General features: G+C 36.2%; 2 protein-coding genes across 3 annotated transcripts; both read right to left on the bottom strand.

The window, feature by feature from the left end:
• Positions 1-224: 224 nt before the first annotated feature.
• LOC122040605 (E3 ubiquitin protein ligase DRIP2-like) lies at positions 225-6483 on the bottom strand. Its single transcript, XM_042599970.1, has 7 exons — positions 6032-6483; positions 5028-5127; positions 2078-2399; positions 1544-1965; positions 1393-1443; positions 1012-1084; positions 225-653 (listed from the first exon to the last, which is right to left on the bottom strand). The coding sequence occupies exons 1-7, from the start codon at positions 6186-6188 to the stop codon at positions 480-482; spliced, it is 1299 nt and encodes a 432-aa protein (XP_042455904.1). The 5' UTR covers positions 6189-6483; the 3' UTR covers positions 225-479.
• Positions 6484-7946: 1463 nt separating this feature from the next.
• On the bottom strand, positions 7947-13289 carry LOC122040606 (glycine-rich RNA-binding protein RZ1C-like). Of its 2 annotated transcripts, none has more exons than XM_042599971.1 (3): positions 13173-13289; positions 12926-13065; positions 7947-8952 (listed from the first exon to the last, which is right to left on the bottom strand). In XM_042599971.1, the coding sequence occupies exons 2-3, from the start codon at positions 13034-13036 to the stop codon at positions 8164-8166; spliced, it is 900 nt and encodes a 299-aa protein (XP_042455905.1). In that variant the 5' UTR covers positions 13037-13065; positions 13173-13289; the 3' UTR covers positions 7947-8163. The 2 variants fall into 2 exon arrangements, with proteins under 2 accessions (XP_042455905.1, XP_042455906.1); XM_042599972.1 differs by lacking the exon at positions 13173-13289 and adding an exon at positions 10181-12501.
• Between the last annotated feature and the right edge of the window lie 9687 nt (positions 13290-22976).

Raw genomic sequence — 22976 nt, 5'->3', positions numbered from 1 at the left:
TTTCTCACCGACCACCAGATAAATCGGGAAGCGTACGCGATAGCCAACTCAGACGCCCAGCATCCTTTGATTGCGTTCCCCATTTGGAGGAAAATTCTTGCAAATACGCCGTAGCTGAGGATCGAACCGCAGGTGCCTGGATGACAACCTGAATATCCTACCGCGGTACCATGCCCCGGGGACAACTAATCACCAAATTAACGACCAATAAACAGATAGAAAATGATAAATCACATCATTTAATTTTCTCCTCTAATTAGAAACATGGCACCACTTTTATGCTACGTTATGAATAATAACGCCTCATGAAGATCTGAATTTTGCCTGGAGCACAAACTATGAACTGAAGAGGATGAAACAAGAAGCAATCAGATGCAAGATCAAGGCTCATTTTTTTACCATCTCTGAATGCTGAAGGATCCGACGCGCAAGGTTACGTTCAGCTCAGTGTGGATGGCTCGAGCTCGGTCTCACATTCATCATGCTGCAATTTGGCGCCGTCTGTAGCCTAGCACCACCACAAACTCTTTGGCTGAACCGCCGATAACTGCCGGTAGCCTCTGCGACGGCAGTGTTCCTCTCAGCCACTGTTCGACCGCATTGTGCAGGGACATTGTGGGCAGCACTGGTTCGTCGTGACATGTTATTTCAACCTGGAGACAGAAATTAAGCATAAAGAAGTGATTTGTTAAAGGAGCAACTGATGGTGTTATGTAGTGGCCAGTAAATATTCTTCCATGGCAACAAATTAAGTTTCGAACAAAACCTCGACATCGCATTCAAGGAAGTTCATATATATACATTTGAAGGATGATTTTCATGGAACCAAATATACAAAACTAGAAACAAACATTTAAAGACTGCATAAGACACATGCAATTTTCATGATACATAATTTGTTCGCAAATATACATAAATAAGTTTCTAGATTAACACATCATTAAATCATGAATACATAATAAACTTGGAATGTAGAAAGCAATGTCTATACAATTCAGAGAGAAGACTCACCTCATCTTCGCTGACAAGATTGAGCTTCTTGACAAGGTACTTTTGAATGTAAGAAACGGGTATATTACCATCTCTGCAATCAAGAATAAAAGGAACAATCAAATGGTTGATAGGGGAAGCTAAGTAGAATAAAAAAGAATATAGCTAAACTTTCATTTGAGTTGAACTCTATGTCTATCAAGAAAAATTAACAAACTCAACAAATACACCAATGCAGAAATAACATGTTGGTGTTGACTTCACCCTAGTAATAAACAAGTTAGTTGGACACTATAAGATACTTCCTCATAATTTAGGAAATATGAAAGAAAAGAAACAGAAACAATAACATATTTTCAATTTTACAGAGTCGCTTGAGCATGATCAGAAAATTCAACTCACTTTATCCTCAAATAATTAGTTGATATTTGGGGAAACAAGAGATCGCCGGTCCTGAATCCATTGCACATGAGATAAGTAAAAGGACAACAGAAAACAAAATGTGTCCTAAAAATACTGAAACAAAAATCATCCAGTTCTCAAGCTCCTTAACTTGTCAGAAGAGGCAACCAAGGAAAACCACAGTGGAGCTATCTTTTTATCACTTTGAGCATCAAGTAATGTCTGGGTGGAGTTGACAAGAGTACCCTTTTTCTCATTCACTGCCTTCAAACTTCTGGCCTTTACTTTCATACGAGCTGTTTGAAAATTGCCATCTTTCTCATCCTGAGCTTTGGACTCGTGAAGATGCTCAATTATGGTTTTGTTAGTATTTGTATCACCATCAAGAAGTTTTTTTTTCTCAGGCTTAATGATAGGATTCTGTGAACCTGACCTAGAAGATTTGGTTCTATTTGCAGCTTCAACTAAGCAATTCAAAGGTTCCCAGAGCTCTTCCCTATCCTCAATAGTCTTGTCACCATTCTCTGTATTTTTATTAGCATTACTGTAGGAACTGTTGGAATTTGAACAAGCCTGAAATTTGTTTCAACAATGAAACATATGTTAAGTTTCAAAACTATAAGAATTTAATAAAAATACTTGTAATTTGAGTAGCAAACTTAAGCCACAACAAACCAGAGTTTACCTGTCTGCCGCTAAGAGACTGCTTGATAGAGTTCCCATTTGAGCTTGATTTTTTCACAAACTTATCGGTTGTATCATCCTCATTTTTACAGACTGCTGATTCACAACCATGAAATGCAGCAGTCTTATTGCCAACTGATTTTTTTCGCCTTCCTGTTGGACCTGTCTGTGCAGTTACTCTTGGAGAGTTCACCAATGAAGAAAGAGAAATTTCTTTTCTTCTAACAGGCAATATAATGGATGGGGCACTATCACATGCTCCATTTTTCGGTTTCTTTAGAGGAAATATCTTTGCTCTCAAATCTTGCAGATTATGATCAGCTCTGCAAATAATAGCATTGTATTCAAACACGTATTAATCCACATATACACGTGTAATTTTGAGTTTGAGCAATTAACTTTAGCATATTGTCAATGTATTATAAATGAAAAGGAATCAAACATGCCTCTTGCTTACTATGTCTGGACATAGTATCCATGTAAATCTAAAAAAAATAAACTTTTATTTTCTACATTAGCACTAGATAAACTCATCAATGCTACTCCAGACAAGATTTTGAAACCTTAGAAAATCAAAATTCTAAGTTGAGCAGAAATATATGAAATGTAATTTCATTATTAAGAACATAAGTGAGACAATAATTATGATGTAAGAAGAAAATCCTGCAATATTTAAAATATCTTTGGATATATTATTCAATGAGAAAAAGGTGTTGATAAAGAATTGTTAATAGAATAGAAAGCGGTAGCTGAAATATATTATTACATTGTGCTCCTTAGCCTAAAAGGAAAGTTTCATGATGCGGGCAACAAGCTTTGGCAATTCAGAAATAAAATGTAGAAAAGTTACCTGAATTCGAGATGGGAACGCTAAAATGAATGTGTGAGATGCCATATAAGAAAAATAATAAAAATGTTACTACTCTATAGCAATTAAGTACCGTTCTAAAGATGATAACATGAGCTAAATATGTTAAGATGGCGAGTACTTGCTCCAAAATAACCACTAAATTCTATAATTAGACAAGAATTGATTAGTGTTCAAAATGTAGGTGGCAGGTGACAAGGTTTTAAGTATTGGTGCCATCTCACCTCTATTAGGAAAGATATCCCTTTCTTCTTGCACCAAGTTATGATGCAACAACAGAACATGGCACGGGGTTCTCAAGTCACTGGAACTCTTTGATGTCTTCTCCAATTTACAAACCATAACTACATTTGCAACAAGGGCAGTCCCCTCTGCATCCTTCTTTCCTCATTTACTTAACGAGTACTGAAAACCAAAACCTAAAACCAAACCAAACATAAGTTTTTTATTGATCCATTAAGTTTGATTAATAAAGATGTTCCACATGATACAAGGCTTTGCAGTTTCTAAGAGTAAATAATGCCTGATTAAGATAGGAATTTCTGGATATCCAATAGGCAGGATTCAAATGTAATATACAAGCAAACAACATCAATATCAAATCAGGTACGGTATCATACTTCCAGTCTCTCCATTGAAGAGGGAGCTGAGACTAGCCCGTAGTAAAACTGAGTTTTTTGGATGAATTATACTCAAAATTGATTCCATACAAAGGTGTTGCTCCATGTAGACATTGGTGCCTGCACGCATTCGTTTGGCATGAGCCACTGCATGTTTGCTCCTAAGATTAACCTACACCTATACTTTGAATCCAAATTCACATCTGAGCCATGATTAATAATTGATCGTGCAGCTTACCTAGTTCCATTTAACAGGCTCTCAACGACTTGTCTTAATTCTTCAAAACAAAACTGAACATCTATTGTTGAGTATGAAGAGAATAGATATCTAAATTGCATTGTTGATGAAAAAAAAAATCCAACTTTCAATTGTTAATATGTGCCTATAGCATTCACACTTGATGATGTTCACTTTATTTTCACAAATCCAGGAGTCATATATGAAATAAACCATCTAACCTCTAACCTATATTCCTCAAATCAAACTATTTATACAGATGCTCTGAATTGCTTGCGCTAATTAGTTACCTTGCTTTGAAGATCAGGAACTTATAGTTATCTGCATAGATTTTCCTTGAAAACTGACAATTATCAGCATAGTTTTTCCTTAGAAAGATATGTCTTGGCATCCGATGTGGCATTTACAGTAAGGTCACATAAATTTACAACTCCATACTGCAAACATCCTATGATAAGCAGCACTCGAGAGCATTATGCGTTAGCTGTCTTCCAAGTCTCCATAGTTCAAAGACTCCAAACTTGCAGAGTTTGCATGACTTAGTCGAGCATAATTTCAAAAACCCTCGTCTTCACTTTCTCAATCTTGCAAGATAAAATTTTATGCATTTGCTTCCTTTGTTTGTGAAAAAAATTCTAAAAATAATTAAACTAAATTGAAACCGGAGAAGAAAGGGAAAAGGGGAGAAAAAGGAACAACCTTAAGATTTTTTAAAATCTACACTAAAAATTCATTGAACTCAATTTTTTCTTCATATTGAAGTTCAAACCCCAAATCCCATATGGCATTCAATGTAACTTCTAAAAAGCATTCACCTTCTCATTATCTCTTAAATTTGACCTCATCACTAAGGAATCATAATAATTTCTCATGCCAAACTTATTTTATTCAGGCCAGAAATTCAAACTACAAGTTGATTAACTTTCACCCCACCAAGAACTAGGAAACAAGCTATGCAACAAAATAGCACATGAACCCATGATATTGTTGATGAATATTAGCTAATATATCACTCCTTTTCCTCTTATCTAGAATTGTCTTGCATTCACCTAGTCTATTTTACAAAGGTAGTAGTGGTATGATAGAAAATTGAACTTACAGAGTGAGTTATAGAGGTTCTTGGCTCAAACAATTGTATTAAATGGAGCAAATGCAACTGGGATTGATGATGCATGAGAAATCCATACAAAACACAGTATGCAATCTAGAAGAAAAACAAAATTACCTGAGTTTTTCTACAGGAAGGCAACCTAGATGAATATTGCAGACAGGACAGCAATCTGTCTCTTCTTCGTCAAGCTTCTCATATATGCACTTCCTGCAAACTGTACGAGGTGGTAATAGATCAACCCATGGTACACGATAGGAAGATTTAGGAGATAAATGCATAAACCTATGTAACTGAAGTGTGAAAAAATGATTCGTCAAGAAATATAATTTTCAGTTAGTAGCAAAACTCAAAAATCAAAATCATAATCTTTCAGGAAGAAACACAATCATTTCTTATATAAACAAATGATATTCGACCGAAAAAAAGAGAAAACTGTAGTAGCTTTTTTTTCAAAGTTGAATAATAAACATAAAGGAGAGTGCAACATATATGTATGATCGTGGATTCGTGGTTATGAGAAAACTAATGCAAACCCAATAAATACATACACAAACGACTCGTCAGGAAATATCAATATTCAACATGTACTTCCCTAGATAAAATTTCGGAAATATTAATGAATCATATATGCAGCTACGTAAAGGCAAAGATGAACTCTATCATTTCCCTGCATGCATTGATGTCCTTCCTCGGTTCATAAAGTGCCACATTGATTTGATAAAGATACATATCTCTATAATAAGGAATCCAAGCAGAGATGATACCGAGTCAACATAAACGCGAGAACATTGAAAACCAATGCATGCGACCATGACGCATCATAGCCAAAGTGAAGGAATTGGAAAGCTAAAGTCATACCAAAAATCCAACCTTTAAGGACCGGACCTCCATCGGTTTCTAATCTCAGAGACTAACTGGCATGTAATTTGTTACCACAAAAGAGTATCGTGACGCCGAGATATCACATAGAACGAAGACCGGAGCAACCAGACCCCACGACGAATCCTCGTAAACAAGGTACAAAGCCATAGACCACGACCACGAAACTTCTGAAAGACGAGAACCAAATAGGAGGAAGAAGCGAAGGGGAGAGGAGAGGAGGAGGCGGGTGTGCTCACACGTATGAAGGCACTCGGAGATGGTTGTAGCATCCCGCAGGAGCTTATTGCAGATGGGGCACGTCAAGCACGAGGCCACAAGCTTCCGCTTCACCTTCACCACCCGAGCAGGCCCCGCCGCCGACGCCGCCTCCTCCTCCATCCCCGAGGTTTCCATCTCCGCGTCCGTAGCCAGCCAGGGAGCCTTCTTCACCCCTACGCGCTCCTAAAGTGCATGCTATAGCTCTCCTCTCCCAGGCGGAGCGTCAGGGGCCGCTTCTACAGCTCCAGGCGTGGCATTGATCGATCAATCACGCGCGGCGAGGCGGGATCCGACGAGAAAAGACGAACAAGATCGGATCTTGCGAAGGAACAAGGACACGAAGTAGCGAAGCAGCGGCCGCTGGGTCGAGGGGGGCGGAAGGAGATCGAACGAAGAGGAGGAGAACGCGAAGAGAAGGGGGAGAATGAGACAGTGTGCATATAAAAAGGTCGTATGTAAGAGAGGAGGTCTCCTGGCCTGGGGCCGTCGTATCACGGGAACCCGACATAACACCCTGAGACAGAGAGTGGGACCCGGGAAGTTCACCCAGTAAAACGGTGGGTAAGTCGTCACGAGATCGTATGTATGGATTTATTGCGGAAAGAACGTGGTTTGGAAGATTGCCCTCTTCTTTTGTTCGGATCGGTAAGGGATAACGTGCGCCGAGAGGGTATTTTTAGTTGAACGCCTATTTTTAATTCATTAGATATATAGTTTGTTTAAACACAAAAAATATCCAAAATTGAAATTTGAAAAAAATAAATAAATAAAGTATTATAATTTGAAGTGCTTGAAAAAATTTACAAGATTATTTATTCATCTGTTATTGATTTTAATGTTTTTTTATTATGTTTAGATGATATGTCAAGGTCGCAAACATGGCATCCAAAAAGGTACGAACCTCCTAAATAGTAGGCAATCATCCTGGCCAACTACAACTAACATCGCTTGCAAGGGATGCCAACCATCGATAAATAGGAATCCTGTAATTTTCTTTTAGGAATTTAATCTTTGAAATTAACAGTGTATTACATGATCTTCGTCTGAAAATACACAAGACATAAATAATGAGTCTAACATACAGGTAAAATCATATATATTACATAAACTTTAGGTAATCATCTGAAGAATAACCATGGTCGAGATGTGCCACCACCCCCCTCGAGGGAATGTTGCTTGTTATAACTTAGTTCGCAAGTAAATTTCAATATCATAAGTGTCCATCATCATACTGCACGATGAAGAGTTAGAAAAGGAATCAATAATTTAATATGAGTTAGGAATGATAGTGAAACCAATTATGTGAATTTTATTCCTTTTATATGGCTACTAAATTCTGTCGAACTTGCTGAACAAACAACTGATGATCGAAATATGCCAAGTCTCTTCTAATCATTTCCTCATATCAGCATCAGAATTCAAGGTGGCATAATAATTAAGTAACCAAGGATCTCATTTTGCAATTCAAATTTCTTTAGCCTGGAAACATTGTTAATAACGACAAATCACTATCTACTGTTGCTTTCGTGCTCTTCTGAACTGAATAGCTGTGGTGTCAGGAATCAACCGAGTCAATAACCAGAATCGCTATCTACTCAGGGTCTTACCATTAAACTCCAGGGAAATTAATATTTTAACTGATATCTTGTCAATTAGCACCTTATTTGACTGTACATCACTTTGAAAAAAACATGAGCTGACCAAAACTGCGGAGCAACAAAAATAAAGCATGGCCATTATGTCCATCACTGAATCATTGTTACCAAATTGCAATTGGCATTTCAGAAGGATGATGATAATAGGCATCACTGATTTTTATCAACTCAGTCTTGATCACAATTAGCATGGCACTGAAGAAACTGAAACATACGAAGTTTCGGAAGTAGCCTGCACTGAAACTAGCAAGGTCCAGATAGAAATCATATTAAAAGCAACTGCTGGCTACAACTAGTGCAGATGAAGCACAATCATCCATAAGCTACACTTTGCAAAGAAAGTTTCCAAGGTTGCTACAAAGAGTTAACAAGTTTCAGTCTTGAACAAAACAACTGCATTGTTTCGCATGCTAGGGAAGAGGATCAGAGATTTAACTAGTAAACCACCAGGAGCATTAATAGCGAACATCGTAGGATGATGGGCGTCCACCCCTACCAGGACGATCATAAGGCCCAGGCCTTTCCCTGAAACTTCCACCGCCATTGTAACGAGAAGGCCCACCAGTTCCATATCTATCACTTCCACCACCGCGTGATCCTTCCTTGTCATAGACACCACCACCTCTTGGCCCCCCATCTCTTTCATAACTACCAATGCGAGGGCCATCCCTCTCATAGCTTCTCTCCCTGTTGTATCCATTGTGCAGGTAATTGTCCGGTCCCCCTTTATATCTATCGCCTGAAAAGTGATCCCCAGTAGGCCCATATCGATCACGACCACCACTATAACGGCTGTCCCTGCTGTCTATGCGGTCTCGGTCCCCATAATGGCCACCATCATAGCGATCATCAATATAGCGATCGTTGTAGCGATCTTGTCCCCCTCGTCCACCACCTCCTCCAAATTTGGAGCGAGAGGAAAAGCGACCATCACTGCCTCCTCCAGAAGGGCACTCACGGGCCCAATGTCCATGACGACCACACTTGAAGCATTCATCTGACTGCCCAGCAAGTGGTGGCCCATCAACACCACGATAGCCTCCTCTAATACTGGACTTGTATCCACCACCATCATAGCGAGTGTTATCAGTACTCATCTTAGGTTCAGCCTTGTTCACTGAAATGACTCTTCCATCCAGCTCACGTTCATGCATCTGACTGATAGCAATCTCTGTTGCACGTGCATCAGAAAATGTCACAAATCCAAAACCACGAGAGCGGCCAGTATCTCTCTCCAACATGACCTACAAATGAGAAGACTACTAAGCAATGCATAGACATGTTTAGTCCAACCAGTTACCCTGCATATGGCAAGACATAGTAACATAATATGCTCGGTTAAGTTCAACAAACATCAAGAAAAACCTCAACATGTTTAAGTATTAGTGTATATAATAATACTAAGTAAATGATTGCACAAACAAACATACAGAGATATAATGCTAAAATGAACATAATAAAATGTGATAATCCTGTAGCTAAAAAATTTCTTATATCTAATTCTAATGCAAAAAACATTAATGCAATTGCAAAGCCACCAAAAGAACCATATAAGCAGGACACACACCACTGACATTCAGAGTGAACAAACATTTAAAATCATTGACAGAAATTTATTGTTTGTTTAGGTGAATGCACTAATCTACTCAAAGGAAAACAAACCATCCTCAATGACTGAATGTGTTCACCCACTAAAACATATAAACAACTTTTAAATTCTGAATGTAGCAAAATCAGCTTATTTATTAATTATGAAATTATAAAAATGTGAAGGTATGAAAATATTAATATTTTCATGTTTAGTTGATTAATGCTCTGTGTCCAATACATCCGATGATCTAATCTCAATACTATTAAAAATGAAAATACTGTTAAGATGTAATGAGACTATAAATACAACTACAGAAAAATAGAATCTTCAACTTTTGTAACAGAGAAAAAAGGATGAAAGGTGAGAAGAATAAGGGAATCAATCCACTGATTACAACAATTTAACAGGCATGAATAATGAAATTGATAATAATAATAATAATAATAATAATAATGGAGCGTCCAGAAGTTTTCATTGGGCTATTGCTAATGTTGCCTAAAATGGTAGTTCTATAACAAAATTTGTATTAGTGATAATAACTGTATCAATACCAAACCCCTGATATGGATAAGAGTATTGATGTAGTTAACAGTGATGGTGCAGGTAATGACAATGTAGGTTAAGGTTTGAATTCTGGGTAGAATCATAAAGGAAAAATGCAACTAAATTTATAAAGAAACATTTCCATCTTTCTCCTAAAAATATATCATGCATGAAAAAGCACTCACACAAATATATAATCATGTATTACCATCAAGAACTGCATAAGTTGATAATGAAGCTTATACCACTTGCAGATATGGTATGCATGAGAGAAAAGAAGTTGATTGAAACAGAGATTATCCTTGTTTAAATTTGATGTATTTAGAAACACAACTTACCTGATAATGATGTGATATTATTGAACCATCTGTCACGAACACAATCTGAGACATTCAAGCATTTCACTGTTTTTTTTCTTTGGTGTGTGTGTGTGTGTGTGTGAAAAGAACCTGCAGACTATTGCCCATGCGAGTAAGTTTTATACATCTTGTTATACAACCTCGTATTTGCTGAATCTTCATCTCACAACCAGTGAAAATTTGCATTTTCGGGCCAGGACAACCCAATGAAAGCATATTCAACGAAGCACGTCAAAAAGAATTTTTAAATTAATTTGGTGATCTGATGTGTAAACAATGAGTTTATTCTTCCACTCTTAGAACGTTAAATAGGCATTTCCTAACAACAAAATATGAAACTCTTTGAACACCTTCACAACAGTCAGATCTTCCTACATAGCCAAATAAACAAAACACTGGGACAGCTACCAAAATTTCACAGAATGCATGATAGTTGAAGTCTTAAGCTCAAAGGCAATAGTAGAGTGACCGCAACTGACGAGAATCAATCTAGCTAGTGCATGAAAAGTCGAGCAGTCCTGGAACCACATTTAGACCTCTGCAAAGGCTAGGAAAAACCTTGAATTGGGATTATTCCAGTAATAATAACCAGTCCAAAAAGCAACTTCTGTATCCAAGGATCACTATGGCACCACGATAATCAAGGAAACAGCAAGCTACATGTTAATACTATGCTAGTGCTAATCACTCTGATATTCCATATCAATCATTACTGATCTCTGTGAAGAAAAACTTCAGAGAAATCCAAAACGAGCATCTAACTACATGTATCTGGTGAAAAACCTGAACTAAATTAACCATATAATACACTTGGAAAGACATTAACAGCAGCTACAAGGCCAACGGTTTACGGAAAAGGTACAGAGAAATTTTATAAGTGCAATTGGTTCAAAAGATAAAAGGGAATCAACCTAAGGATAGCACTGAGCAATAATACTTCCTGCTTTGGTAATAATGATATAATAGTCCTGAGATTCATAAAGCAAAATCTATAATAAAAATGGCAACAGATTCTTTTTCTGGCAAATTGTATGATTCAACAGCTGTCAATTAGCAACCTTCACTGATTTTGTTGTTGTTTCTGGTCACATGGTCCCTTTTAAAGCCAAATTACAGGCAATGATCCAATTCATTAAGGAATCAATCAACCAATATCAAAAGGCATTTCCCATTTCTACTCTTACCCAGCTTCAATGGCATTTCCATCATTTTCCTGTTGAATGGTTTGGAGATGTTACCAAGTAGAATTTTACTTGCAAATTGCCCTCCTTTTTAATTTCCATTCTCACTTGGCTATATTTAATCTTAGATGAGAACTTCAAGCTAATGTTAGATAGAGGATCGAGTTAAGGCACATCTAGAGGAAAGCCTTTTGGAGAACCATCTTCATTAGTGTAACACTTCAAAACCTCAAATATTGGGATTGAACTTTTTAAATGGAGATGTAAGTGGGGGAAAGACGTTAATATCAGTAGATAAGTGGTATGAGAAGCTCCTGCTAGCTGAAGGGTCACAAATATTCAAAATCTGACTGAACACAGAGCTCAATGAACTAGAAGCACTGGGATTGTGAATTGGATTAATGCATCAGTCAAAAGACATTTAGAGCATCCCTTAGAGAAGCCAAATCATTCAGCCAATTCAGACATTGCAAAATCAACAATAAAACACACTTCAGAGGATTTCTCAGCAGAAAGAATGAACTTTACCCTAAGCTAACAAGGCAACAAGTCAAATCCAGGATTAAACACTTGAGTCAGGTCAACATTCTCTTATGGTGCATGCCATCAGAGGATAATAACTCGATGATCAATATGGTATCCTTCTCTTTTGATCTCAAAGTGTTTGCTTAGGTGAACACGAAACTAAAAATCAAGCCTTTGGAAGCCTTTTATTGTCAGCCATGCAAATCAACTGGACAGAAATTTAAAAGTGCTATGATCTGCAACAGTGTGCTGAATATTATGCATGCATCACAAACTTGATTCGTCCCTGAAAACTGGTTCATAACATTGAGACCCATAAGCGGTAATCAAAAAACAACAGAGCCAAAGATGCATCTTTGAGGTGACTGAAGAGTCGAATGTGCTAGTTAAGTTTTCAAAGGCCAACTGTGAGAGCACCACATCAGCCAAAAAATAACAAAAGCAAGCTCCCACTGATAGATTTACACCAGGAGGTCATCTCCATCAAACCATTCACCCAGACAAAAACAAGCAAACTTATCCTCGTGCCAGCAAACACAAGAAACTAAGATAATTGGCTGTCTTGCAAATGCACCTAAAAAGATCAAGGCAGGACTGAATTCGTGTAGAGCCCAGCAGCCAAGTCATTTCATCATATCAGATAGATTATGATGAAAGATACATAGAAAATGTAAGAGTCAATGCACAGCCAAAAAAATAACTAAAGTAACTAAATGTAGAGCATCAGTGTGTCACTAAAATAGTTACTGACAAAGTACAAGATAAGCAGTATGTTGCTTTGTAAAACTGATGCAACCATAGACAATGAATGTTACTTTTCTAAACTTGCAGATTCAGTTAAAATGCAACTTGAAATTTCTAATACGCATATAAACCTTGCCAAAACATGAACCCAAAGCAAGAATAAAAAGACTCCGTACATGGCTAATGATCTATGCCTTTTCGAGGTAAAACAAGAGTAAACCCTAATTCTTTAACTGTCGAAACTGAAACAAAAAACGAGGAGACGAATTCATACTTGGGCCTCGATGACCTTCCCGAACCGGCTGAACTCCGCCTCCAGCCGGCGCTCCGTGGTATCCCTCGACAAGCCCCCCACAAAAATCCGGTTGTCTTCCTTCGCTGACATCACCGCTGCAGATCCCACTTCCAGAGAATCTACGAAGAAATAGCAAATCCAAGATGATGAGCTGTAGAAATCCTTTGGCCGATGCCCCCTCTCGACCAGAAATACAAGAAGCGAGCGCAAAGGGCTGAAACCCTACCAGGAACCGGATCGACGAGAAGGCAAACCCTAGGCGATTCGACAGGAACCGCACGGCTGGCCTTTTAAAGGGCTCATCGAGGAAATTGCGGTAGGATGCCTCACGGTGCACGTTAAAAATTAAGATGGTCTACGGATGAATTTACCATCAACTCTCTCCCTCTAAGTATAAAGTTGATTATAGATGTTATTATATTAGAAAAACATATATATATCTTTCTTTTATTTGAACCATAAAAAATTATTTTTTATCAATTAATTCTATTTTTATATTTATTCTTACCGTGTGCTACAAATGTAGAGCAATAACTTGTTTTTTATTTTTAAATTTAGTGAAGATTGTTTGTGTTTTTTTCCTTTTAAAACTCAAAATTAAAATAGATTTTAGCAATTATTTTTTATTAAATATTATTTATAATTATTTATTAATCTAAGAAAAATATATTGTAAATTACTTTTTTATTATTATTATTTTAATAATCCAGATATCCCATATAAGTTTTCTACCTACCACTAAAATAAATAAGAAAGCGCAAAAGGATGGTGACGAATGGTCCAGCGTCACAAGTTTTTTAAACTTCCAAGTATAATGTGCCTTTAGGGATGATAATTTTTCCCACCGGTTCGGGACTTCGTGGGGAAAATCTGAAATAGAGATGGGAATTCTCGATTTATTCGGGGATGGGAACGAGTTCAAGGATTTTTTTTTTGGATATGAGGTGGGTTCGGGGTGAGTATGGGGATACTATCCCTATCTTCAAACTCACCCAAAAATATTACTATTATTATTATTATTTTTAAAAAATATTAATAATAGTGTAGAATATTGATAATAATATTAATATTAAAAAAATAAAATACTAATAATAAAATTATTAATAATATGGATATTAATATTAATATTATCAATAATACTAATAGTAAAATAATAATAGTATATAATTAATTTTGGGGATGGAAGGATGGGGGCGGGGATAAGGATTGGATCTCGTTTGTTCTGGTTCGGGGGTTCTCCGAATCCGAAAAAGCGAGGATGAGGACGGGGATGGGGATAGGGATGGTAAACTTGTCCTCGCCCCGCCCCATTGTCATCCCTATTTGCCTTAAATGAGATTTGAACTGTCGTTGCCTAGGGAGTTCGTCCCACCTAGGGGTGTAAACGAATCGAATCAAACTGAATAATATAGAAATATTTATTAGGACACTTTAGGAGCTAGAGGTGGGTGATTAGTTCCAATCGCTTCGTCTTGTTGAATTGTTGCAGTGGAAAACTCGAAGCAATCGCTAACACTAGGATTTATTTGGTATTCATCTCTTTGAGGTGACTAATCGAAGGATCCACACAGTACACACACTCCATTATGTAAAACATTCTTTCTCAGAAATAATTCGAAAGTGGAGAAATCTCGTACAAGCTCACAATAAGAAAATACAATAAGGAAATGAATACATAATATAATAACACTTTACTTGATCTCTTGATCGTTGGAAAGTGCAACAACACTTGTCTTCCAAGAGCTAAAGAACTAGCGAAGAGTGTGCGAAATAGATGGCTTCAAAAAAGTCCACGAAAACTTTTTCTAGGATTCTTCGACGTCTCCCAATCAATTAGGTCCACTCCTAATCGATTGTCATGTAGGATTTGCTCATTCGACCTGTAGAACGGCTCTTTTTCGAAACCCTAATCGATTGGTGAGTCATCCCAATCGATTCAGAAAACCTTAATCCACTACACAATCAATTCCCAAACTCTCTGCTCTCTTGTGAAAGGTCTTAATCGATTAGCCCAATCGAGATAAGAAGTATTAATCGAATGTTTCAATCGATTCCCTCTCTCGTGATAAAAAAATATCTCTTAATTAATTGCTTCAATAGATTAGAATTGTCTATCCAATCAATTGGTCCAATTGATTGACCCAATCGATTAAGCTCAATCAATTCAACACATTTCTATGCTCTCGCGATTTTAGCTCGTAAAGCTCCTAATCAATTACCCTAATTGATTGTTCAACCCTAATCTAGTTGATCTGAGTCTAGGGTTCTCCTTGCCCAACATAGAGTGAATTGTGACCTATTGGGTCTTCCCAACCAAGTGTCCACTTGGACTTTCTCTTTGTTAACCTCCCGTTGGACTTCTGATTACCAAGTGTGGTCATCTTTGATCCGCTTGAATTTTTCTCTTGTCTAACCTCAGTTAAGGTTTTCCTTTGCTAATGTACGATCCTCCTTGATCCACCTGAATTTCTCTTTGCCTAACCACAGTTAGAGCTAGTCACCCAGTGGACTTCCACCCTGCCTAACATTAGGACTTTCTCTTGCCTAACCGCAGTTAGAACTCTCCTTTGCCTAACTTTCCATTAGGACTTCCCAGTCAAGTATCCGGTTCTCCATGACTTACTTGACTTCTCTCTCACATATTGTCAAGTATTCAGTCAACCTTGATATACTTGACCTCTTCTCATATATTGTCGAAACATCGAAACTTAAGCTCGAATTCACTCGACCTTAATCAAATCGGTCATCCTTGGCCCCGAGAATGATTACACCAATAATTTCCCAACAATTTTTCCCTTTTTAATGTTTGACAATATGTTTAAGTTAGGTCACCCCACATTAACCCAACTCTCTTCTTCATCTTATGAAAATAAATTTCACTTTCAAAGATTGATATAAACTTAGAAACTATTGAAAACTTCAATATTTTACTCTACTTTTGTATCAAACTAATTAATGGTGATCTCTATCAAAAGATAGACTTCATAAAGATTTTTCAAAATAATTTTGAAATGATTTTTAAAATAAATTTTCAACCATGATCTTTGGGCTAAATGTACATGACTTATACACTTTATTTTCCTATGATTGAACTTTACATAATCATTTATTTTGATGATACTAAAACTCCAAAAAGATGCACTAAATCAATATCATGAGTTTTGTTCATCCTCCTAACATCTCACTTGTATTTAATATGTCTCAAAAGCACATACAAGTCATACCTACAGCCTTATGAGATATAAAATAGATTTTCTCTCAAACTAAGGGATCACACATATCTAACTAGGTATTTTAAACTTTGCTCATCTAACTTAGGATGTCAATTTATGTTATTATTCTTAATTACAAGAAATTTAAAATAATGCATAAGAATGATTATGGCATACATCACATAAGTATTTTTCAAAAGAAAAACTATCATAGCTAAATGATATGTGATATATTTAAAAAAATATGAAAGCAAGAGTAATAATGTTATGGAATATGATAGGGCATTCATCATGGCAATTTTAGCATGAAGAAAATACGTAGATTTCTTGTCTAAGTATCACTAACTAATCGCTAAATTTAAAAATAATCCTAAGTTCCTCTTATCCGCTTAATAAATTGTCAAAAACCCAATTTGATATTTCTTTTACTTATATCATAATTGTGTCAATTTAATTAAGTCTAAATAGTCAAATTTCAGCACATCTTACTCTTCCAAAGAGTAAGCCTTAAACCTTCATTTTTAAGGTGTGACAATATCTTGAAAATGGCCCAAAGTGACAACTTTAATAAGGTTGGGCTAATTGTCATTCCAATTAAAGTTGACACTCTCTAAACTCATCTAGAGTATAGAGAACACACTCTTAGGAACCTAAAATATATTGGTGTTCCTTGGGTGTTATAGGTATTCATTAGGGATAATTTCCCTTAATACCTTCCTAATGATTTTCCTTGGTTTTTTAGAAGCCTTGGTCTCACTAGTCTCCTCACGGTCAACTCTAGGAATAACTTCCCTTGTGACATTCTTAGGCTTCTCAAAAGCCTTAGTCATATTTATCTTTTCAATATTACTTCTAGAGATAACTTCTCTTGTTACTGTAAGTGATCGGTGGCCGGTTAGAAGGAGAGTTGGATAGCTAGGACACCCCCCCCCCCCAATTCCCTTTCTTCTCTACATGGTTAGTTTGCGCAAGCGGAAATGAAACTAAAACAATGAAAGCAATAAGTAAGAAGACAAACGCTAACACAATTCCTTTACGTGGTTCAGAGATTGCTTGCTCCTACTCCACGGCGTATCCTTGAGGTAGACGAACCCTTGATCCTTTGGTGGATCAGTCCCCGACAATCTTCGACTAGAGGTTACTCCTTCTTAGTGGAGTACAACCTCTCACAAAGCATTTTTCTTCTTTCATAAGATGGAGATTAAGAGTAGGAAGAAGAGTATGACTTGGAAGCTTTGGATAATGACAAAGGAGTGATTCAACAATTATTAGTAACCTCCTTCATGCCCCAAAGCTTCCTATAAATAAGAGGAGAGAGTTGATCATCATATCAACTCATCTCGGCACTAGTCGATTGTCACTTCTATTAGTCAACTGGTGCTACCGTTGGAGGTAGCCAACAGCTATTTCACAGTGCCAACGGCTACTTACCAGTCGACTGGTTGCTGCTGGATGAACGAACAGAATGCTTCTGTTCTCTCCCAGTCGACTGAGTAGTCGACTGGACCAGTCGACTGCAACTTCCATTAGTCGATTGGTCCTGGTTACACATTCACATTCATCCACTCCAAAGTTGCCCTTGAAGCCCTCTTCCTCGACCTTCGTCCCTCAGATGCACCTGAGTTCGTGGCTCCTCTCCGTGCCATCCTTCACATTGCCTTGAAGTCTGCTTCCTTCGGCTTCACTCCATTGCTCCTCGTTCGCGGTTCCTCGGATGCACCATCCTTCACCGATCTCATGGACCCAAGTCATAGGATGAGCTTCCCAAGCTTAGCCGCACCAAGCTCCTCATGTGTGTTTCACCAAGTCCTGCATGACTTAAACACATATCAACCCAATATGAAACCTAACTTAAACTCTTTGACACGTACATCAAAACAATGATATTACCTTGACTCTATTCTTATTTAACTTAAGTTTTATACTTATATATTTGACCTTAGAGATAATCTACATGATATTCATGCAGTCTCATATTTGGCTATTCCTATTTCGTAGTTGCACACATATGTATGATATGTACTATAGGTATTTTATCTTTAACTATTTATATTTCATAGTTGTACACATGTGTTTGATGTGTACTATAGGTATTTTATCTTTGGCTATTCATGTTGTTTAGTACACCTGTTAGTTTCTATATGTACATTATTTTCAGTTATACTTCTGAATATACTTGGGATACTATTGCATAGTGATGATTATATCTGAGTTTATAATTATTTACATCTTACTTATCATTACATTATGCATGCTATCAACTAAGTCTCCCTTGTAGTTGAGAGAGTCGTCAGTCATATTATTTGTCCACTCGAGCAGTCGAGATAGTGGTAGCTAGATCAAATGCATGCAATTTGTCATGTCATGACCACTCGGGGTAATGGTAGCGGAGTTGTATGCAGATAATGCTTATTATGTAGCTAGATGACTAATTTTGTATCCTATCCAACTAGTCACTCAAATGTAGTAGTAGCTAGAGTTGATACAGTTATCATAGTCATGCCCACTCAGCTACACAAATATTGTAGTAGCTGAAGTGATGTGTAAAAGTAACTATACATATGCATATGATGTGTGTTGTATATGATGGAGATACTTATTGCATATGCCTGCGATTTATTGCATATCTTTGAAATATGGATGTTGCACAGTGTTATCAAAATTGAGAGTTTAGGTAAAATCGTTGGAGCAGTCATAAAATTTGATCATAAAATCGTAAAATTTTACATCATATTTTAAATTAGTTTCAAAAGAAACCTGATATATTCTTTTTAATTGATCATTGAATATTTCAATCGCATAAATCTACATATAGAATATTTTAATTCATATAATCAAAAACTACTAATAATTTTAAACTTTTAAACAACCAAATACTTGCCATGAAAATACAACATAAACATAAATTCAAGTCTAAAGCTTAAGTCTAAAGATAAATAAAACACAAGATAACAAATTAATATAAATCATTCATAGAAAAGTGCAAATCTAAAATTGTCCCAAAATGACATCGTTTTGTCCAAAATAGTCCTGTTTTATTAACGACACAAAATCAATAAAATTATCCCCAAAATCATGTTTTTACGAGTTTAAATGCAATTTTACGATTTTGATCCGATTTTACTTTAATACACGATTTTATCACAATTTTACTCGGTTTTCATAGGTAAACTCACGATGTTGTACGAGTTTTCGAATCAACTCGTGAGTTTGATAACATTGATGTTGCATATGCTTGACATTGTCATACGTATTACATACCATTATATGTTGCTTATGTGGTTATGAGTAGCTTCATTGCATATCCACATTTATTATTGTTCATTATACTATACTTGGCAGATTAGTTCTTGTATATGCAATTATTATGTTCTCACTTATATTTTAATGATATACTGTGAGACTATATACTTTTGATTTCCTTATACTTAGCTCATGCACTATCTATCTCTCATTATCCATTGAGTCATGTGGACTGACTATTCCATTTGTGTTCTTTCTTCTCCAAGTAGTAGATAGAGGGCATATGGAGTTGTTTGGAGATCTTGTCCGCTACTCTCATGTCATATAGAGAGTTTTTCATATTGTTTCGTTTTACATTTGCTTGCATTTTGGGTTATCCTGACTCATTTTATATAATAATTGACTTGTGTGTAGATTTTGATCTTGTTGGATATTTTTATTTTGGTTATGGTACTTGTTATGTTTAAGCAGACCCAACATGCAGTCTATTCAATTTATGTTTAAGTTGTTTTGTATATTTTTACATTTGTTAGTTGGATATTATTATCTTGTTTAATTAGTTGTGCCTGTACAATTATGTGACCATGTATCATGTTATATTTATTATTTTAACAAGGGGCTGCCCAATTTATCAGACAAGTATACCTCTAGGGAATGATATCATATTTCACCCACCAAGTAAATCCTAAAATCAAATCAACCCATAGTCCAGCAGCTCAGCACACCAGGTTTTCGAGCATCGTAGGCGTTCAAAATTATGTTGTCGGAGAATCAAACCCTCGATGTTGAATGATCCATCGTGCCTCTTGCCAACTCATTGCGTCTAGGGGAAATTGCAAATGTCTTTTAATTATAGTACACTCATCTTAGGCACCCTCACAACTCGTCTCCAAATTATATGAAGAGAGATAAATCACAAGGTCAACTTATAACTAACCACCAAGTAGTTAGGGGTAGGAAAAATTTTTTCCCTGAGAGTATGCACATGTTGGGAATTAATCCCTTGCAGATGACTTTTAATTATAGCAAAAGGTAATTACGCTCACTCAAGCGCCCCTCACACTCCGTTCTGAGATTATGTAAAGGGAGGTTAATCACGGGGTCAACTTATAGTTGACTACTAAGTTGGCTAAGGAGTGAAAGGGTTTTTTCCCCAAGAATATATACCCATCGAGAATTGATCCTTTACTGCATTGTAGTAAGTCTATCACCCTTTAATTAATTGAAGACGTTGCAAATGGCTTTTAAAAAAAAATTGATAATCCTAGTTAGCTTCATTGTCTAGTCCTGGGGTGACTAGCTCGACTCTATGAAAATTTTCCACCGGTATCCTTTTATTGTGCGCCTCATTTAGAGGGAAAAATTTTATAAATTCGTCATAACTGGGGATCAAATCTGAATATCTAGATGATAATTTAAATGTTCTACTGCTGCACTATAGTTAGAGCTGTCAGACGGGCCAACCCGTGGCGGGGCTGGTCGGCCTGTGGCAAGCCAACCATTTGGCGAGGCAGGGTAGGCCAACCCGTCAACTTGGCGGGTTGGGAAATTTCCAACCCAACTCAATCCAAGGCGGGCTGCTGGTTTGGCCGACCAACCCGCGGGCCCATCAAATTTTTTTAAAAAATTTAAAAAATATTTCATATCTTCAAAGTTTTACTTCAGAAAAATTTCATCAATCAAATGTATCCATAAACATGTATTTTAAATACAAATGGACTTAAATGAGTACTTTTGTTGGATGAAAAATACTATTGTTATTTCAAAACTATAATAAAAAAAATAATAAATTGACATAAAATCCCACATACATGTATTTCTCAACCCGCAGGTCAACCCAAGCCCATCGCGGACTGAACCGCATGGGTCACGGGCCTAGGCGGGTCGGTCTGTCGCGGACTTGAGTTGATAAAATTCTAACGCAATCCGCTTAACTTATTTGACAGGATGGACTAATCCGATAAGCCTAACCCAAATTGACGACTTTAATTATACTCCCGAAAATTTTGCAAATGACTTTTAAGTATCTAAAGTGGAAGGTCACAATGAATCCGAAGGCTACTCATCCTCATCTTTTAGACAAAGTCGTTATCAATCTAGTCAATGCTCGAATCATTTCAAATCATCCCAACTCGAGTGAGTTCAACTAGACCCAAACCAATTCATTAATTCCAACCCTAGACTACTTCAAACCGAACCACCTCTAACTCGACCAAGCCCAATGAACCTTCCATTAACTATAAATCTCACATTCACTGCATAGAAAGTCAATATAATTAACAAACTTATATTTGATTTGACCTTGTAAACATTGACCTAGCCTTTGACCAAAATTAGTCAACTAATTCTGCAGGTGTTGAACCGGTACGGTTGTGGCTTCCTCGCCGCTTCATGCGCAGCAACTGAGATGGACCGGCATCGTCCGGTGCTTTGAACCGTAGTAATTAAGGCAATACAAATAAATAAATATTATCAACGATAATAAATAATAAATAATAAATAAAATAATATTTGAAAATTCTGTTTTTTTTTTAAATCAATTTTATGCTTGTTCATTGCACTTGTGGAATAGTTATTATTCTACTCCAAGATGTCAATAACTATGTTTGTTTATGAAGATTTATGATTGCAATAAATTTAGCATCAACTTGAATGATGAAATTTTCAAATCAACTTTAGTGATTATAATAAATGTATGCATGGTATTTACTTTAATAGATTTTGAGATTATTTTTTAACTGATATAAAATATACCGTTGAGTGTCTTATCTATCCCATCCTATGTAAAGAATTACTATTGTATCACACATCATGTCGGATGAACAATATTGGACCGTTTAATTTTGTTGTAATAAATTTTTACTGAACTTAAAAATGTCTAAATCATATATCATAACTTTAAAATTATTAAATCACATATTCATTTTCCATTTTACCCTGTTCTTTCTATGTGTTTGAAAAAATTTATGGATCGATTGATGGATTTAGAGACCTCGAAATAACATAAAATTTATGTGCTCGTCTAATTCTCTTGATTATAAAAATACTATCAAAATTAATTTGACAGGATATATTGAGAATAATAATTTTTTAAATATAAATATATTCAGAAAATTAATTTATATTAAAAAAATTACTGCTATCAATATATTGGGTCAAATTGATATTTAAGGACAGAGATATAATCATAAGAATTAGAATAACTCATAAGATCTAATTTTATTTCATTCTGAACTCTCTAGATCCGTCAATTGATTTTGATCAAATGAACCTATATTGATTTTATTTAGATTCATTTGGTCATAATTTTTTTTAAAACAAATCACCGCTTTTAATATATTACGTCAAATTGATATTTGATAACATTTTAATAATCAAAATAACTAGATGAACACATGAGAACTGGTTTCATGTCATTTCAAGGTCTCTAGGCCATCAACCAGTTTCGGCCAAAACTAACTGACGAACTTAAAGACTTTAGAATAATATGAAACTAGTTCTTATATGTTCATCTAGTTCTCCTGATTATTAAAATGCTATCAAACATCAATTTGATCCAAAATATTGAGAGCAAT

Source organism: Zingiber officinale, chromosome 2A, assembly GCF_018446385.1.
Source record: "Zingiber officinale cultivar Zhangliang chromosome 2A, Zo_v1.1, whole genome shotgun sequence".
In the NCBI taxonomy this organism is placed as follows: Eukaryota; Viridiplantae; Streptophyta; class Magnoliopsida; order Zingiberales; family Zingiberaceae; genus Zingiber; species Zingiber officinale.
This window is presented reverse-complemented; position numbering and strand designations above follow the sequence as displayed.